The sequence below is a fragment of the Numenius arquata genome, chromosome 8 (genome assembly GCF_964106895.1).
Source record: "Numenius arquata chromosome 8, bNumArq3.hap1.1, whole genome shotgun sequence".
In the NCBI taxonomy this organism is placed as follows: domain Eukaryota; kingdom Metazoa; phylum Chordata; class Aves; order Charadriiformes; family Scolopacidae; genus Numenius; species Numenius arquata.
The window spans coordinates 55,050,418-55,067,432 of record NC_133583.1 but is presented as its reverse complement, the minus strand read 5'-3'; the positions used below and the strand labels follow the sequence as shown (position 1 = coordinate 55,067,432).

The following is a 17,015-nucleotide window of genomic DNA, read 5'->3' as shown; positions in this document are numbered from 1 at the left end:
AAAAGTTCTTGCCCCTGTAGAACAAAAACAAACATGAGGCTGTTCAGTGGGGTGGAGGAGTTTTCTCTGGAACTGATGTAACAAAGAAGGTGTGTGATTGTCAAACTGAGAGCAGTGAAAAGTAAGAGGAAGCACATGGAGGTAGAGTGAAGCTCTAGCCAGTGTTTGGATGAAAATGGTGTACAGCTCTGCAGAAAGCTTGAGTTAGCTATTCATTGTAAAAGAATGTCAAGAACATGAAGGTGGTCATTATTTCTAGTGGGTTTTTTTTATCTTTTTATGCCTGGAGTCAGGAAGAACACAACTTTTATAGTCGTCATAAAGAAAGAAATCGCTGCCAAAACCTTACTTGATTGTTGGTTTCACCTCCTAGCTGAAAGAACTTACTAGATTCTGAATTCTGGAGAATGGCTTAGTTCAATGCGGGGTTGGACTAGATGATCTCCAGAGGTCCCTTCCAATCCCATATCATCCTGTGATCCTGTGATCAAAAAGGCTCAGGGGTACTTTGTTGAACTGCAGATTTTTGGCTAAGATCAGACTTAGACCATTCCATTGGCTTGTGGTAACTAGGGAACCAGGCTGGTGGTTGGTTAGAATGGTCCTTTCTAGCTGTAAACTTAGTGCTAGTAGGGAGTTTTCATAGGAAGCAGGTTCTTACTGGAAAATGTCCATTCATCAAAACAGAGACTTTCTATGGAAGCCCATACAGTAGGTCTAGTGGGTTGTTTGAACATTGGGTGAAACTTCTTGATCAAAGATGAGAAATGCCTTCAGGCCTTGTGTGACCACATTCTCCCAATGCAGTTTCCATTTGGGCCTTGATCTCTCACATTTGGGTACACCTGGATGAACAGACTGTCGGCTGCTCTGTGGAGGGTCTTTATCACTCTGTGCTGTTGGATTGTTTCACTTGTTACAAGCATCTTGATACTGAATCAGGGCATGGACTTGAACCTGGAGTTTCTGTAACCTGGTGTTACGTCTCCTGCCTTTCGATTACTGTAAAAGGATCCACAAAAAGATTTTGGGCACTGTGGTTTTTACAAAAAATACTAGCCCTTGGGTTAATTCTGAGGTCAAGCCAAGCTTTTGGATTTTCATACTTAAGCTGGAGGGTAGAGCTGTCACCATCCTCACTTAGGTACTTGTTTTCAAGCAGGAATACAAGTGTTCTCCAACAGCTCTCAAGAAAGAGCAGTGCTACAAGATGATAATAATTGCACCATAGTTGGAGAACAGGCATGTGGCGTAATTCCATCAGTTGCCTAAAGATATTACTTATAATCCTCTTATTCAGCCATGTGATACCAACTACCGGGATAACTCATTAATCAGAATATTAGTTGTATTTATGTCATAAAGGCTTGTTAGCTCCAACAATGTCCTGGGGAAAGTGCTGCTGAGGAATCAAAAATAAAAAAAAAACCAAACCACAACCCTATCAAGTTTCAGTCTGTACCCATCCATATAAAATCTAGGTCTTAAAACTTCTGGCAATACGCCAGCATGTAACTGGCAACTTTAATTGTACGTTTAGTATAAATAGCATCGATAACTGTTACTTTTGGTTGCATTTCTACCCACCACTCAGCCCCTGGGAAAAAAAAAAAAGAGTAAATTTGAGTGTTGATAAATACCAGTTGACTAATGATAAACATTAATTATTATCTCCTTATGGAGGCAAAATAGATGAAACCATTGATTAGGGCAGGAGTGATTTCGCATCAGAAGCAAATTACTGGAGAGGGAAATACTGTGTATTTGTGAAAAGTATCAATTTTCCTTTTAGTGCAGTGATTTTAGTATTTATCTATTTTGATTTTGGAAGGGGATTATTTTAGTACCTTCCCTGTGCTTTGAATTTAAATCTTTGTAAGGGTTTTATTTTAATAAATATGAGATGAAGTGTGTTTCTCTGTGCCCACTGAGGCTGATGAGTAATCAAATGAACAGGAACACTTCATCAGGCTGGCATTTTATAGTATGTTCATTTTTTTTCTACTTTACATTATCAGTCTACTGAAAGAGTCGTGATGCAGGAGACTAAGAGCTGTCCTGACTCCACTGGATTTTAAATAATTTCTCCATTTTCTGTCTGTTCTCCTTGCTCTTGGTGGAGATGAGATGAATGTTGGCATAGTCTGGGGCTCGTAGAACTTATGACAGTAGGTGATTTTTCCAAAGTGGCTTTTCCACTAGATTGGTTTAGATGTTGGTTAGCAGCTGGGGATATGGTGAGGACAGCTAGGAATTCAGTACAGCCACAAAACACAGACTGCAGTGGGGATTAAAGACGTGCACTGCAAATTCCTTCAGTACAGCCAACCTGCCCTATGCTGTGTGTATTGGAAAAAGTAGCCCTTCGTCATCATTATGAAGATTGGCGAGGGAACCACCAGGTGTCTGTGTAAAGCAGTAGGTATTGCTTTAACCCCTAGATCTCAATAAATATGTATACAAAGAAAGCCAGGATTGTATCATCACTTGGATTTTTCTTTGGTGATTTTATTGCATAATGCTGTTGAGGGGGTGTCACTTTAGGTGTAGGTAAGGTTATTTTTTGGCTCTGTAAAACCCTAACCAAACATCAGAGACTTCTGAAGATATTTAAGGGTTTTTTACTCTTATCAAGCAAAAGAATGAATACATAATAATGTATGAATTATTAGAAAACTTACGAATTCTTAGAAAAAGGGGTCCAGGTCACCACGGAGAGTTGTTAGATCACTGGTTAATGTAGGGTTGTCTTAAAGTTATCCTTAAAATTACCTTTCAGTTCAGTCCAGACATCAAAACCTGGGGAGGCAAGTGTATTCCAAAGGGAGAAATTAAATGGATTGAGGTGTCTTTAAACTTTGAGTTTTGCCCTTAAAAAAAGAAAATGTTTTCTGATGTTCAGACAAAGCCTCTAGTGTTTCAGTCTCCACCCATCGCCTCTGGTCCTGTCATTGGGCACCACAGAAAAGAGCCTGGCTCCATTCTTTTGGCACCCTCCCCACTTCGGGTATTTCTATATGTTATAAGATTCCCCCTGAGCCTTCTCTTCTCCAGGCTGGACAGTCCCAGCTCCTTCAGCCTTTCCTCACTGGAGAGGTGCTTCAGTCCCTTCATCATCATCATCATCATGGCCCTTCATTGGACTTTCCTGAGTATGTCCATGTCTCTCTTCTACTGAGGAAGCCAGAACTGGACAGTACTCCAGGTGTGGCCTCAACAGTGCTGAGCAGAGGGGAAGGATCACCTCCCCTGAGATGATGGCACTCCTCCTAATGCAGCCTATTGGCCCTGTTTGGGCAAGGGCACATTGCTGGCACATCACACTCTCCTTGAAAGAAAAAGAAAGCGTAGTGGTTCGTTTTGAGAAATGAATGCCTGACGTACACATATTGAGAATAGGTGTGCTGAGGGTGGAGATTCTGTTGGAAGGATATCCTTGTTTGACTACGAGTATTTTTTAATATTCCCTGACATATAGAACTATCTGATTCATTCTGAAAGTGTAAACAATTGAAATAACAATTGTTGCTCTTTAGCAGTATTTGTCTAAGTCGTGCTGTTTGTCAGGGGTGGATTAGCAAGGACTACAGAGAGTTTCTGTGGCAGGAATTCTTCTGAGCTTTCCCTTCAATGTATTTCCCAAGCTGTCTTTATTGGACCTCTAGGCCTGAAGATATTTTGATTCGTTTGCAAAGGATTATAACACAGCTGGGTGCTGGCTGAACGCTGTAAACGTGCAGTATATAAACTTTTCTTCTGCCAGAGGAAAGTGCTGGCAATGGCTGCAGGTAGGAGTTAATTCTTTTCCTTGCGCTAATGCCAGAGCTTTTGGCTTTCTGCAAAAGAGGCACCACCTGAAATCCCACAAAAGGATATTTAAGTTGAACAAATTGGGGTGGAAGGTTGGCAGAAAGGGAAAGGAGGAAAGAGCTGTAAGGTTTGGCGTAGCCTGGAACACTTATGGTGGGAAGATCTGTTTAAGGAAGATTCTGTTTTGGCCATGGTTATATTATTGTGTTACTTATCTCCTTGAGTCTGTCCTGAGTAACTGTCCCAAAATAGAAGAAAAATACCTAGGTTTGTGTCATGTGTATTCCTTAGATACTCTGTTAAAAAAACCCCATCACTCTATCATTCCTGAATGGTTAGCCACATGGTTAATTGCTGTGCTGTATGTATGTTAAATACTTATCCTTGGCTCAGAATTGCAACATTTTAGCACAGTTATTGAAACTGGAGCTGTTGACACGATTTCCTGTACAAATCTCAATCTATTCTTGTTTCTCAAGTATTTTGTATGTCCTTTGTGCTTGATTTCTAGTTCATTTAGACCTTGTTCCCATCACACCAATATGTTTCTGGAATTGGACTTGTATTTGTTTTTTTAAAAGTAATAATATAACCAAATCAGCTGTGCTTTACCTCTTGTTGTCTTTCAGAACTAAAGATAGTATGTATCATGCACTGACCTATGCCACCATATTGGAAATGCAGGCTATGATGACGTTTGATCCTCAGGACATACTGAACGCAGGAAACACAATGAAGGAAGCCCAAGCCACCTGTCAAAAGTAAGTGTGGAGTGATTCAGTTAGGAAATAGTGCCTTCATGGGAAAGTTTTGAAAGATGTATGGGTTAAAAAAGGATATGTAACTTCATAGAAATCATAGGAAAGTGAGATTCGAAAGGACATCAGGAGGTCGTCTAGTCCAGCCTCCTGCTCAAAGGAGGGTCAGTAATGAGGTCACACCACGTAACTTAGGGGTTTCAGGAGTCAAAAACTTCAGTTTACTGCAATATCTAATTTTTCTTGTCAATCAGATTTTTGTCCTGTCTGAAGCCCGGGTTCTGGAATGTCTGGAAGTTAATTACCATTTACAGACACGGCAGAATCTTCCCATTTGGTGAGGGTTGTACTGCAGCTAACTGTCTTTGAGTCAGCTGTATTCCCAGTTCTGTACACACATGCACGCAAAATAAATCAAAAAGCCCTCTTATCCCCTTCATTCATCAAGACAGATTTCCGCACATGAAGGGTAATAGACGGATCCCAGGAGCACCGTGTTGACTAATTTCTGTATGGAATATGCTGAAGTTTGTATATGTAGTAAGATGACAGAGGGTTGGTGAGCACTAGAGGTATGTTAGTGACTGTATGGGTGGCCAGCTGAAAGATACTGTTCTCTGTTGTTAATGTTTCATGTCCAGAATGACCAAACTGACTTTTCTGCAGATTTAGAAAGAAATCTACGGTAGCTGATTCTATCAACAACCTTGTGCATAGACAAAGCCTTGAACACTTTACTGAAGGTAACGTTGTCTCTAAATGCATAATGTTTTCGTCTTTTTTTGCTGCAATTTGAATTGTATAGAATTGTTCACTCAACATGTTTTTGCAGATTGTGAGTTCACTGACAAAATTGCTGATTTGGCATTTCCAAAATTTCTGGATCAGTGTTTTGGCAATTGCTGTGCCACCACAGCCAAAACCACTAATTGTTTTTGTTGATTGATGACTCAGCATTTCCAAAAATTGCTGGGTAATGGAATACCTAGAAAGAAGTTTTGAAATGCCTAGAAAGGTTTTAGATCCAGGAGATCCTGGAAAGCACCAGAGAAATCCGTGCAAAGTTTCTATAACTGTGTGTCAGTTCTGTTTGGAGTTAATTCTGTAGTTCAGAATTGAAACACTACAGCAAATTTGGAAAAGATTTTTCTGCTTGAGCTTTGTGATCTTATTCCTATATTAATAGGCTAAGTGTTTTTTAATTACTTTTTGTCTGATTGATTTATTTTCTTCTCCCCTCTGTGTGACACTAGAGGAAATACATGCAGAAATTTGCTATGCTGAATGTTTACTTCAGAGAGCAGCGCTTACATTCCTCCAGGTATGGATTCCTCCGCAGCTCTTTGGGGAAAAAAACAAGTACACACCATACAGGTTTCTTTACTTAAAATTAATGAAATGGTAGAAGACCCTAGTTTGACCTAATGGTTTAAAACTCTTTCACCTGGATTAAATCTGGATTTTATCTGGGCTATCTGCTGATGAAATATGAGACTGTTTTATTATCCCCTCATGATTATCTAAAAATGCTTCTCTCGATACACATGGCACTGAGTCCCCTGTGACTCCCTTCTCCAGTCCGTTTTGGATGTGTGAAATGTAACAGCAGTAAGCACTGATTTTAAAATACTGGGTGTTGGGATATCAGATTAAAAAAAAAAAAAAAAAAAAGAGATGGTCACTGAAGCTGTGCTATGCCGGAATGTGAGTGAGATTTTTGTTTCGGTCAGGCTGGTGTTTGCTTTCCCAAGACTGCTTTCTCACTTGTTTGTTCTTGAACAGCTATTATGGTCTGCATAGCTATCAGGCTCCACACATGCTTTTTGCTAAACAGTGCTGCCTGTCTTTAAAAGAAGGGGAGCTCTCCCTCTTCTGTGAATTTTATCTGTCTGTACTAATGAAGCTTGATTTGTTTGATGGATCAACATTAGCAGTACTTACCAGGGCTCCAGCTTGCAATTTAAATTGTTAATTGTAGTTGGAATAAGTGATTTTTCTTCTTGGTTTGTCTGTACTTGCTATACGACAGTGGGCCTCTTCATTTATGCAGAGAGGGTAATAAAAGTCACATTTACAAAGGGCTTCTGCTTCTTGGCTCAAAGATGCTGATAGAGAATGAAATGCAGGTGGTGATTTTATGGTGTTTGGGAGTTGCCAGATGGGCTCTGAGTTATGTTGCTTATGATCGTTCATGAACCGTGTAACCTTTTTGAGCTATCTGCCATGCCCCTCTGCTAGAAACTATCGCCTCATAGCAAAACCAGTATCAGAGTAGCTGCTTCTGAAGGTTTTTAGAGTGCTGATGATGGTGCCTTTATAGGAAGGTGCTGGGTTTTGAAATGCCCAAGGTGTAGCTACCTATTTCCATATTCCTGCTGTTTCGGTATGAGTAGTCTGTGGCATTGGGGACAGTTGGGGTGGTGTCTGAAGCTGTGGAAGTGAGGCTTTTCAGAATGTCACCATTGTGCTTGTAAGAAAGGAGTGTTTAATGCAATGTCTCATGGTTTTAAGCACTATTTTTGCAGGTATCTTTTTAAAGAAATGTTTACAGATACATGAGAAATTTAAGAGTAAGAAGATAGTTTCTTGTCCTTTCCTGCATAAAGAATCCTTGTTCATTTGCTTCCTCCTGTATTCTGTGTTTAATTTTTCATGAATGCATGAACTGGTTTTAAAAATTAAACAAAGGCACTTGGTTCCAACAGCTACTGAAGTGGGTTAGTTTTGATGCTTAATGTAAGTGACCAAATCCAGTTGAAAACATATAAATATTAGTCATAGGATTTTTCAGGAGTTGAACTATTCCCACATTGATTATCTCTGTTGTTGGTATCATGAGTATTCTGAATTTTAACACTTTTAAACCATTTTATTTCCTCTTTCCATTTTCCATTCAAAGGAAAATATAACCGAACCTGTACGTATGGTTAGGTATGCTGTACCCCCCCAGTTGCTAATTAAAAATAGACTTTTTCTACAGAACAAGGAAGAACAGGATCACATTTTTATGTGGTTATTTTGTTGCATGTGATTGGGATTCAAGTCTCTGCGGTTATATCATCAGGAATTGCATGATCATTTATGTTGCATGGTTTCTGTCCACAATTATCACTCTTGATAATGTTGCTTAAGGATGACTGTTAAGGACACAGGCTTGTGGTGGTGTTGCAGGCTGCAGGAGCAAGCCCCTGCCCTTCACTTTGGGCCATTGGGCTTCCTGTACTAGTTCACAGAAAGCAAAGTCTGGAAGAAGTTGAACTGTAACTTTGATTGGATTGAATTATCTTCCTGATTTACAGGAGGATGGAAAGTTCTGACTCTTTGTTTACATATTGATGAGCACAATTGGTCCCTTTTCCTTAACAATAACAGTAAGACAATTAAATGTTCATCTAATCTATGCTATTTTCTCCACAGTGTTTCCTACAGCCTCTTAAAATACCATCACAGAAAAATCAGCTGCTAAAACACATGCAGTCTTCCTACCCCAAAGTAATAGCAGGTATCAAACCAAAGCAGAATGACAGATTATATACGATGAGTGAAGCAAGATACTGCCATCAGAAAGTTATGAGACTAAAGAGTTCTCTCTTAGGGATACAACTGTAAAGTGGGCCCCCAGCTACACTTTGCTTTAAGTTCTCAGTTCATTATAGCTTGTAATGTAACATGTTACCATACTAGTATGGATCTCAAAGCTACTTGAATATTCAGACCAGAAAGAGCATATCTCATAACTTTGCTTACCTTCCTTCCTTTTTAGGATGTGAAACTATCTTCTGTAGACTCCTGAGGATCCACAGTTATTTGTATCAGGTGCTGAGCCAGGAAATGTTCAGATCTTAACTGTGCTGAAGGACAAATGAGAGAAACCTATTTTTTGAAACAGCCACAAATGGCGCTTTAGGTGCCATTCATTAGCTTAGTCCTATGTTCATTAATGCAAATTCAGATGGTCCAAAGGTCACAAGGGCTAAACTAATCACAGAAGGCATCAAAATAAAGTGTATGTGTCTGAACAGAGTAAAAATATTTTAATACGGAAAGGAAATCCTAAATCTGTGTATTGTTCCTCCAAGACTTATATTGACTGTCTCATGATGGTTATGTTCAAGGCACGTGTTCATCTCAAAAGCTCTTTGTAATGCTTATAAATTCATATTGCTAATGTGTTTTCTTTTCTAACAGGATGAGAATATGGTTAGCTTCATAAAAGGAGGCATCAAAGTCCGAAACAGTTACCAAACCTACAGGTAAGTCAGTGGTGATGTGGTTAAGTGTACTCCTACAGTAAAAAGTGCTGCTGGTTGAATTGTCCAGTTTACAAATTAGTTACTGTTATATTTATTGCAGCCTTTATTATGGGTCTCATGTCTATAGCCTTTCTCAGCCCACACAAATTCCTCTTTTGCATAAAAAAAGGAGGTTGAATTTATGGTTGATTTGGATTCTGAAGATAGTGGACCCTAACCCTGTTAACTCCCAAGGTTTGCCTACTTCATATACTATACCCTTGAAATTATGTCAAAAAATAACTGTTCCAAATGATGTAGTGTTCATTGTGTCTGCATAGCACAATTTGGAGGTCTTGCAGTTGTTAGGCATATGAAATGGCATTTCTTCATAGTTCTAGCTGCAACTTTTTGGAACATTCAAAACCAGTAGCTGAAGCACAAGTAATTCCATAATAAACGCATGAAACTAGAACAAAATTAAGAGATAATAAACTGAAGAGCTTGCAATGGAAAGTATAAATGGCTTCAAACACAGAGTAAACAAACTTACAGGAAATAGGTTTATAGGGGCTAGTTAGCATAATAGAACAGATGCAGTCACTCTGCGTCATGAAGTCCCTGAACAGTCAAGCATATGCCACCATCTGAGTGAAATATTTGGTTAGCTGGACTTTTAATCTGGTTAAGTTATGGCAGTTGTTCTACCCTGCAGAGAAGGTGCCTGCTATTGAAAATGATAAGCAGGGTTGCTTATCTGAACTCGCAATGTGCCCGTTACTTGGTGCCTACAAGCCAAAAACATCTGCTTAAGCAGATTTCTGTTCACCCGGGAAGTTATGGAGAACTGCTTTCGACATGTGCAAAAGATTGCAGTACTAAATTCTAAAAATTACATTAAAATGTGCACCATGGGAAGCGTACTCAGTTGTGCCTCAATAAATGAAGATCAGCTCTAGTGTATGTATAAACCAAGTGTTATAAATCTAGTAGCTCTTAGGTGATCGTCTTCAAAAGAATGGTAATAACAACTTGAATATTACCAAAATGTGCACTTTAGCAAAGAGAAAGTTTGTATGTGAGATCGGCGGTTACCATTTTTGTACTGTGCCATTGATGGGGGAAGAAATAATTGCTTGCAATCTTGGTGAGAGCGTGATGCAACAGAGGAAACAAGGAAATATGGAAATGAGACTTTATTTGCTTTGATTGATCAATGTTTTTTACAGTGTAGTTTCTGATGTAAAAAGCCATCTTTCCTTTCCCTGCTGTCAGCGGTACTGCTTGATAATCTGCAACAACAGCAACCCTGAAAAGACAAGAGGAGTAAACGTTGCAAAGATACAATTTTTAAAACTCTCTTTCAGGGAGTAAAGGTTACCATACACTATAACAAAAAGATGGAATGAAATAAAACAATAATTCAGAATGAAACCTTTGCTTACTGTCAGTGAATAAAAAGTAAGAGAAAACTTTCACACTAATACAGACTTATATGAATAATTTTTAAAAGTGCAAACCTAAATATGCATCATATTTTGTTTTACTTCAGGACTTTAAATTCGGACTCAGAACAGCCGTAAAAAGTTTTATATCTAGCAGATACAAAATAGCATCCAGTCCAGGTTCTTCAGAAGTACAGAAGGGAGAGAGATGACAGTGTCCATATTTGTGTGGGTTGAAGGCAACTCTAAATGCAGGCACACTGTAAGGACTGCAGTTACAATGAATAGTCCTATATCTGTTGGCAACAACCAGCAGATAAAACCATTACAGCCTGAAGACAAGTACGTGACTGCCATTAAAACAATGTTTTTCTTCTCCTAGTAATTAACAAAATAAACTGAAACAATAGTGGGAAAACACGTAACTATAGAAAGCTTGGAGATGAAACGGGTTTAAATCCTGCTGGATTACACAGGGAAATAAAGGGACACTACAAAGTTGAGATCTATGAAAGTTGGAAAAATAAGTGAAAAGTAATTTCCGATATACCTGTTGATTTAAAAATATTTCTTACAATTGTCTTTTCCTATATATAACAAAATGTTCTTTGGAATGAACATGCACAAAAAGGGAATACCTAATCCAGGAATTAGTGAAACTCTAATCAAATTTGCTAATTTAAGTTTAACTCTCCTGCACCGCCCGTCACCTCTTTTTGCGGTAGTAAAGGTCGGTGTTATTCCCAACAGCCGTTCTTGAAACATTTTCAGGCAGGAATGTGTTTGCAAATTGACTCTGTTTAATAGGAATTAATCTCCAGGACTCCATGTTTTTTAGTTGATAGTAATGTGATGTAAGTGATTTGTTGATAAATCCAACAAAATGTTGAAGGTGTTGTTCACCTGGGTGAGGTGACAAATTGACCTCTTTTGAACTACTATGTAGTTCAAGGTAAGGGGGTTACTTTCTTACTGAATTGTAGTCAATCATCGTATTTACTGACAATGTGAAAGGATCTTGTGCATTTTCAGGGAGCTGGACAGTCTCATACAGTCTCCACATTATGTCAAAGGAGAGAACCATCTTCATTTTGAGGGCGGTGTAAAACTTGGAGTTGGAGCATTTAATCTGGTACGTACCAATAGTTCTTCTCTTGAGCTGAAGTCCTACAACTTCCTGAAAATGATCTTAACTTAAATACCTGAGAAGTTCCACTGACATCAGTGTTACTAATCATACGGTTAAAATTAGGTGTGTGCTTTGACACTTGGGGGATCCCAGTCTCTGGTCTAAGAATGTCAGGTAGCGATACACTTGGCTGTTGGCAGGGCAGTTGACGGGACAGGGTACGTGAATGGGGCCTGGGGTGCTGCTCAGGCCACTGTTGGCTGTTGTTGCTTGTGTTTTGGTCAGAAAGTGGGTGGTCAAATGGTACGGGATGGTTCCTGGTATGTCAGAGAGGGACTGACCCAGAGATGGTGAAGGGTGAAGTGGTTGTTCAGGTGATGGGCTGCAGAAAGTGCTTGGTGCTTCCCTTGCTTGCATTACTTTTCATGGGTCTGGCACATGCCGAAATGTTAGATTTACTGCCCAGAGAACAAATACGTACTGTGTGGTGTGCATCCAGGATTTCTGAAACATCCAAGAAGTACTAGAGTTGCTAAGCATGTGTTGTGTAAACATATTTCTATCAAGGGAGTCCTGGAGACACATGGTCCCTATATTGAACAGGTAAATCTGTTTAAATTCTATGTAAAATATAGCAGATGTATACACTTACCCAGAAAATCGTCAGATATATAAAGATGTTTTTAGTAATTTTAGTGATTATTTCCTGTGTTTGGAAAAGTTGTAGGAGGCAGCTGGTCTCTGAGAGGCAGAAAGTCTATTACTGCATAACTGTTGTGTTTCTTTCTGTAGACATTGTCCATGTTTCCCGCACGGATTCTGAGATTACTGGAGTTTGTTGGGTTTTCTGGAAACAAGGTAAGTGGGAACTGAATATTATTGTTACACTCCCCTCACTCTTAAATTAAAAAATGGAAACAGGAGTTTCTGTCTTTTTCTTCACATTAGTTCTAACCCTCTGAGACACTCTGATTGGTATCACACATGCACACTATGGGCACTAATGCTGTCAGGCAGCTCAGTTTTCCTTTATATTTTTGATGATACAGATGTGAAACATGATAAAGACAACGGCTAATACAATGATGTTGACATACTTAGTTTTTTAGTTACTGATCTTTTGATGTATGCTTGTGCTTAGAAATCCATAGCCAAAGTGTATTCTTAGCCTTTAATATATTAGCTTACTTGATAGTTACTGCCATTATGGTATCTGAATGTCCCTGACAGATTCCTGCATGACATCCAGTTGGGAAAAAAATTCCAATTTCATTTCTGATTCTTTTTTTCCCTCTGTGTCTTTAATAGCAACTGGTAACTTGAGTGCAGCACCTCAATTCTCTTTACCTAAAAGGGTAAATGTTTTTTTGCCTAGAGAGTAACCAGTCTGACCTGTGTTGTTTGTGTTTGCAGTTTAAGGACAGAAGTTTAGTAATGAAGCACCTGTAAACTCATATGAACCTGAGATATTCTGCAAGGCAGATGCACAGAAAGTGCTGTGTTAGTTTTTTTGTGGATTTGTTATTTCAAAGTAGGATACTAAATTGATGGGAATATCTTGGCCCTTATACCTTGCCCTTGTCTCTCATTCTACCAGCAGAACATGAGATTCACTCAGGGTTGGGTTCCTGGATTCAGAAAACACGGTCCATTTAACCTAAACCACTAGACAGATTTATTTCATAAATGCTGGGTAAGGTAAATGTTTGATGTCCTGGAAACACAACGAAAGCTCTATAAACAAGTTAAAACTTAACTCTTTTGTAATGCTTTCTATTTACAAAACAAGTTTCAAGGAGAAAAATGTTTTCTTAATCAGAGATGCCACCTTACATGAGAGGCGAAAGAGTGTCATCACCATTTTATTAGTTTACATGAAGGATCTTATATCTGAAAATAAAATGTCTTGTTTAAAAGCAAGGAGCTTTTGGCAGAGCATGGATTAGAACTTGGACACTTCCAGGAGCTGACCAGGAGCTGTTTCAGAAGCAGTAGAGGCAAAAATCAAATAGTTCTACCTGTCAGTTACAAAACCAAAGAGCATCGAAAGGAAAATATTATCCTAGAAATGTAAGGGCAGTTCACGTACTAGCAAAGTTCTGAGAATACTTTGCTGAACACTCATTTTATTACTGCAGATGAAAATTGTCCCTCTAATTGAATTTCTGTTGTTTTCTTTTGGCCTTGGGATTTCTTGTATGGCTATGAGTGGGCTGATATTTGCATTGATGAGTCAGCTCCTGTTCCAGTTTTTTAATAACTCACTGAAGCATGACCTAGATTACCGTAAATTTAAGAAAAACCTGCAGTCTGCACAACATAAAAAAGGAGTATTTTAAACATGTTGATCGTAGTTCATTGATGGTCATTTGGTTTAACATTCTGAAAAAGTCTTTCTGCATTTACCATTCATGAGTCAGATGCCTAAGGCCAATAGCAAAATTGCAGTTGGATTTGCAGTCCTTTGCAGTGGTGGTTTTCCAAAGCAGCTTGCAAAAGGAAGCTGTCCCCTGCAGTACAGACAAGAATCTAGAAGGTGAAAGAAACAGTGACACAGGAGGAGAGGGAAAGTTTGTGTGTCAGGTCCTGCACCCCATCCAGAAGAAAGGAGTTTGGGATACATCTGTGTTTGATCTTACAGTTTTTTTCCATGAAATGCTCATGGTGAGCATCAGACTGTGCAAAAGACAAAAGAGCCGTGGTTAGTGCCTTGAGCTGTTTACAGTTCACCTGCAGCGCACTAGAGGACAGCTTGCTTTTGGTGTGGGTTGTGTGTTTATTGAAACTGGATATAAAATTGCATTGAGTTATCTTCCACAATACTAATGTGCCTTGAAGCCAGCAGATTTGCCCCCAGGGACTCTCCTTGTCTCAGACAAGTCTTGTCTGATAGTAAATGAGGACATGCCCAAAGCTCGATTACTTCCGAAGCCATTTGTGGGGACTGTGGACAACACAATCAATTTAACAGCAGCCTGGACTCTCAAAATAGTAGGAAGGATAAGATCAGGAAAATATAAAAGTAGCCTGAGGCCACATTTGTTCCCTTCCACTCCAAGTTGTGCCAGTTGTGCCATTCTCACTGTTCAAGCTCCTTTCCCCTGTCTCATTAGTCAAATTATGGGCTTATTTGTGTTTAATGGCGTAGGCCCTGCAATTTGGGCATTGACATTTAATGCAGTTTTGTCCAATTTAATGAAAAATTTTTTGTGGGCAGAGAGGTACGTGTTACACACTGACAGTATGTAATGTGGCGGGGAGGCACACCTTCCTCACCCCCTGGGCAGTAGGTGGAGTATGTGTCCTGTCTGGACTTTTTATGTTTAATAACTAGCTTCTGCTGTGGGATCAGAAGAATCCTTGTGCTGTCTCCCATTTAACGCTTCTTACTGACCCCTGTGCTGAGTCTCAGGTTAATATTTACTCTTGTTCTTGTTTTATAGACGATTACAAATACCTTGCTGCTAAACTGTAAGAAAGCTTGACATGAGCCCACCACATGTTAAGTGCTATTTGTCAGGGGGTCAGATGACAGCATGATTTCAGGGGAAGGCAGGAAAACTTTCAGATAAAACCAGTTTCTTTCAAATGATACTTTCTGATGTGGGAGGACGTTTTTTCCAAAGCAGCTGAGCTGAAGAATATTTTTGATGTCTCAGTTTGTAATAAATTGAATTCCAGTTTCCCACTAAGCATGTTTTTGATTTGCATTTTGAGCCCCTTCTGCAAATTTTAAATGAAGGTTAAATCTAAAATTATTTCACAGGATGCATTCAAATGCCCCGTCTACCAGTTTAATTAGTCAGTTCTTCATAAAAGCTGTTAGTAGTATCCATCCTCCTTGCTAAGCCTGCAGTATTGTGAACAGGTCATGGGACACGAACGATGAACTTGCTTTGCTTTCATTGTCAAGATCACTTATTAAAAGAGAGTAATTTAAAAATGCCATTCAAGAGCTTTCACTTCAGGAAAGTAGATGGATTTTAGTCAGTGACAGCTGAAATAACATTGCCTGATAATGGTTTTGAGCATTGTCCTTGTTCGTCCTGCGTTCACTGTGGGAATCCCCACTGCTCATGTGGGGACTCCTGAATGACAGAGCATTGGATGTCTTGGAACAACGATCAAATCAATGAGATACTGTCAAAATATAAAGTCGTGACAGTCGTGGGAATTAAGAGGTTGTGGGATGTTGTGAGCAACTTGCGCAGAAAGGCGAGGGTTATCATATTGGATCACATTTGTCTATAAAAAGTGTCATTGCTCCCTGCTCCGCATTGTACCTTATGCCCTTCAGAGTAACTTAAATTTTTGTGAAAACAAAAACTAAATGTGTTAATGTCATTTAAGTATTTTGGAAAAAATATGAGCACTTACTACCTTGACATCTATTTCATGCTGTCGCAATATACCCTGTAATTGACGTTGGAAGCTCGTTCCTGGTGTTCTGGGATTGCTCATATCACCTGTGGCATAGGTGTGGGGGGTTATTTATGGGTTATTTATGGTTAGAAGGTGTGTCCTAACAATTAAATATAATATGCTCACTTAGCGACTGGCAGCGGTGAGTGTAGTTGGTTTATGGACTTACTTCTTAGGCTCAAGTAGTAGCTGCTTGTGGTTTGATTCTGAGATCCTCAGTTTGATCCCCAGTGAGGATTACGTGGGTGTAATAGCCGTGCCCAACTCATGACACCTCACATCGCTGCTTAGGTTTGCTGGCTAATCTCCATAGGCTCCCTGTGGAGAAAGAGTGGGTGCTTGAAAAGGTGATTCATAATGTCTGACCTCGCTTCTGTACTGAATTGTTCCTTGGAGGAGCACCTCTGTCTCTGCCTGCCATGGAGGGACCCTCGGGAGGCTGGCTGGCTGAATGTGGTACCTAAAACATGTTTCCCAGTGACACCCTTCATCATCCCACTTTTCTGGGGATCTCATCATAACAGAAGCAGTTTGCAAGAGTTTTTTTGAGGAGAAGCAGCTTTGTTGCAGCCTTTTTTACAAGCTAGCGGTATAATACTAACAGCTACTTCTAGATTTCTATTTTTCAGACTGTGTCTACTGATTATATTATTCCTTTAATGTAGAAAGTTTGCAATATTCAAGTGGCAGAGTGAAAAGTAAGCATTCTTTAATGCCTGTACGGGACAAAATAGGATTATGGACATAACCACAGAGTGAACTAACTTGTTTGGTGAGCTTCCCATACCTGTGTAACTACTCAGTTTAAGAAATTAGGCTCAAGTGTGCCAGATTGGAAGCCCTCTTCTGATGAATGAGCAATGTTTTTACCCCATTGCTTCACAGTTACTGCTTTCCAGGATGCAGGCCCATGTAGGGTGGGTGGGGATTGCATTCCTGGTCTGTAGAGATGATAACTTTGTGTTTGGCTGTTTTAAAATACATTTTGGGGATTGAAATACATGAGTGAGATCAACTTGACAAACGATTAAACTACTCTGTATGACTAATATGATTTGTTTCTGTATCATTCTTAGTGCTATTCCCGAATGTGTGATCAGCAGCCATTTTGTATGTATTTTTATATTATATGGAAGATACCAAACACTTCAAGGCCTGGTACTGATATCACTAAAGGCTCAGTGAAATATCCAGCCTGAAGATTTTTCAGTTCAAAAAA

General features: G+C 39.4%; 1 protein-coding gene across 1 annotated transcript in view; it reads left to right on the top strand.

Annotated features, from left to right (window-relative positions):
* TTC39A (tetratricopeptide repeat domain 39A) overlaps positions 1-17,015 on the top strand; it is a 35,598-nt gene that overhangs the window by 3,077 nt on the left and 15,506 nt on the right. Inside the window, exons 2-7 of the mRNA XM_074151382.1 lie at positions 4,440-4,571; positions 5,235-5,311; positions 5,822-5,889; positions 8,757-8,821; positions 11,278-11,377; positions 12,167-12,232. Coding sequence (XP_074007483.1) covers positions 4,440-4,571; positions 5,235-5,311; positions 5,822-5,889; positions 8,757-8,821; positions 11,278-11,377; positions 12,167-12,232 — 508 coding nt within the window. The remainder of the gene's footprint in view (positions 1-4,439; positions 4,572-5,234; positions 5,312-5,821; positions 5,890-8,756; positions 8,822-11,277; positions 11,378-12,166; positions 12,233-17,015) is intronic.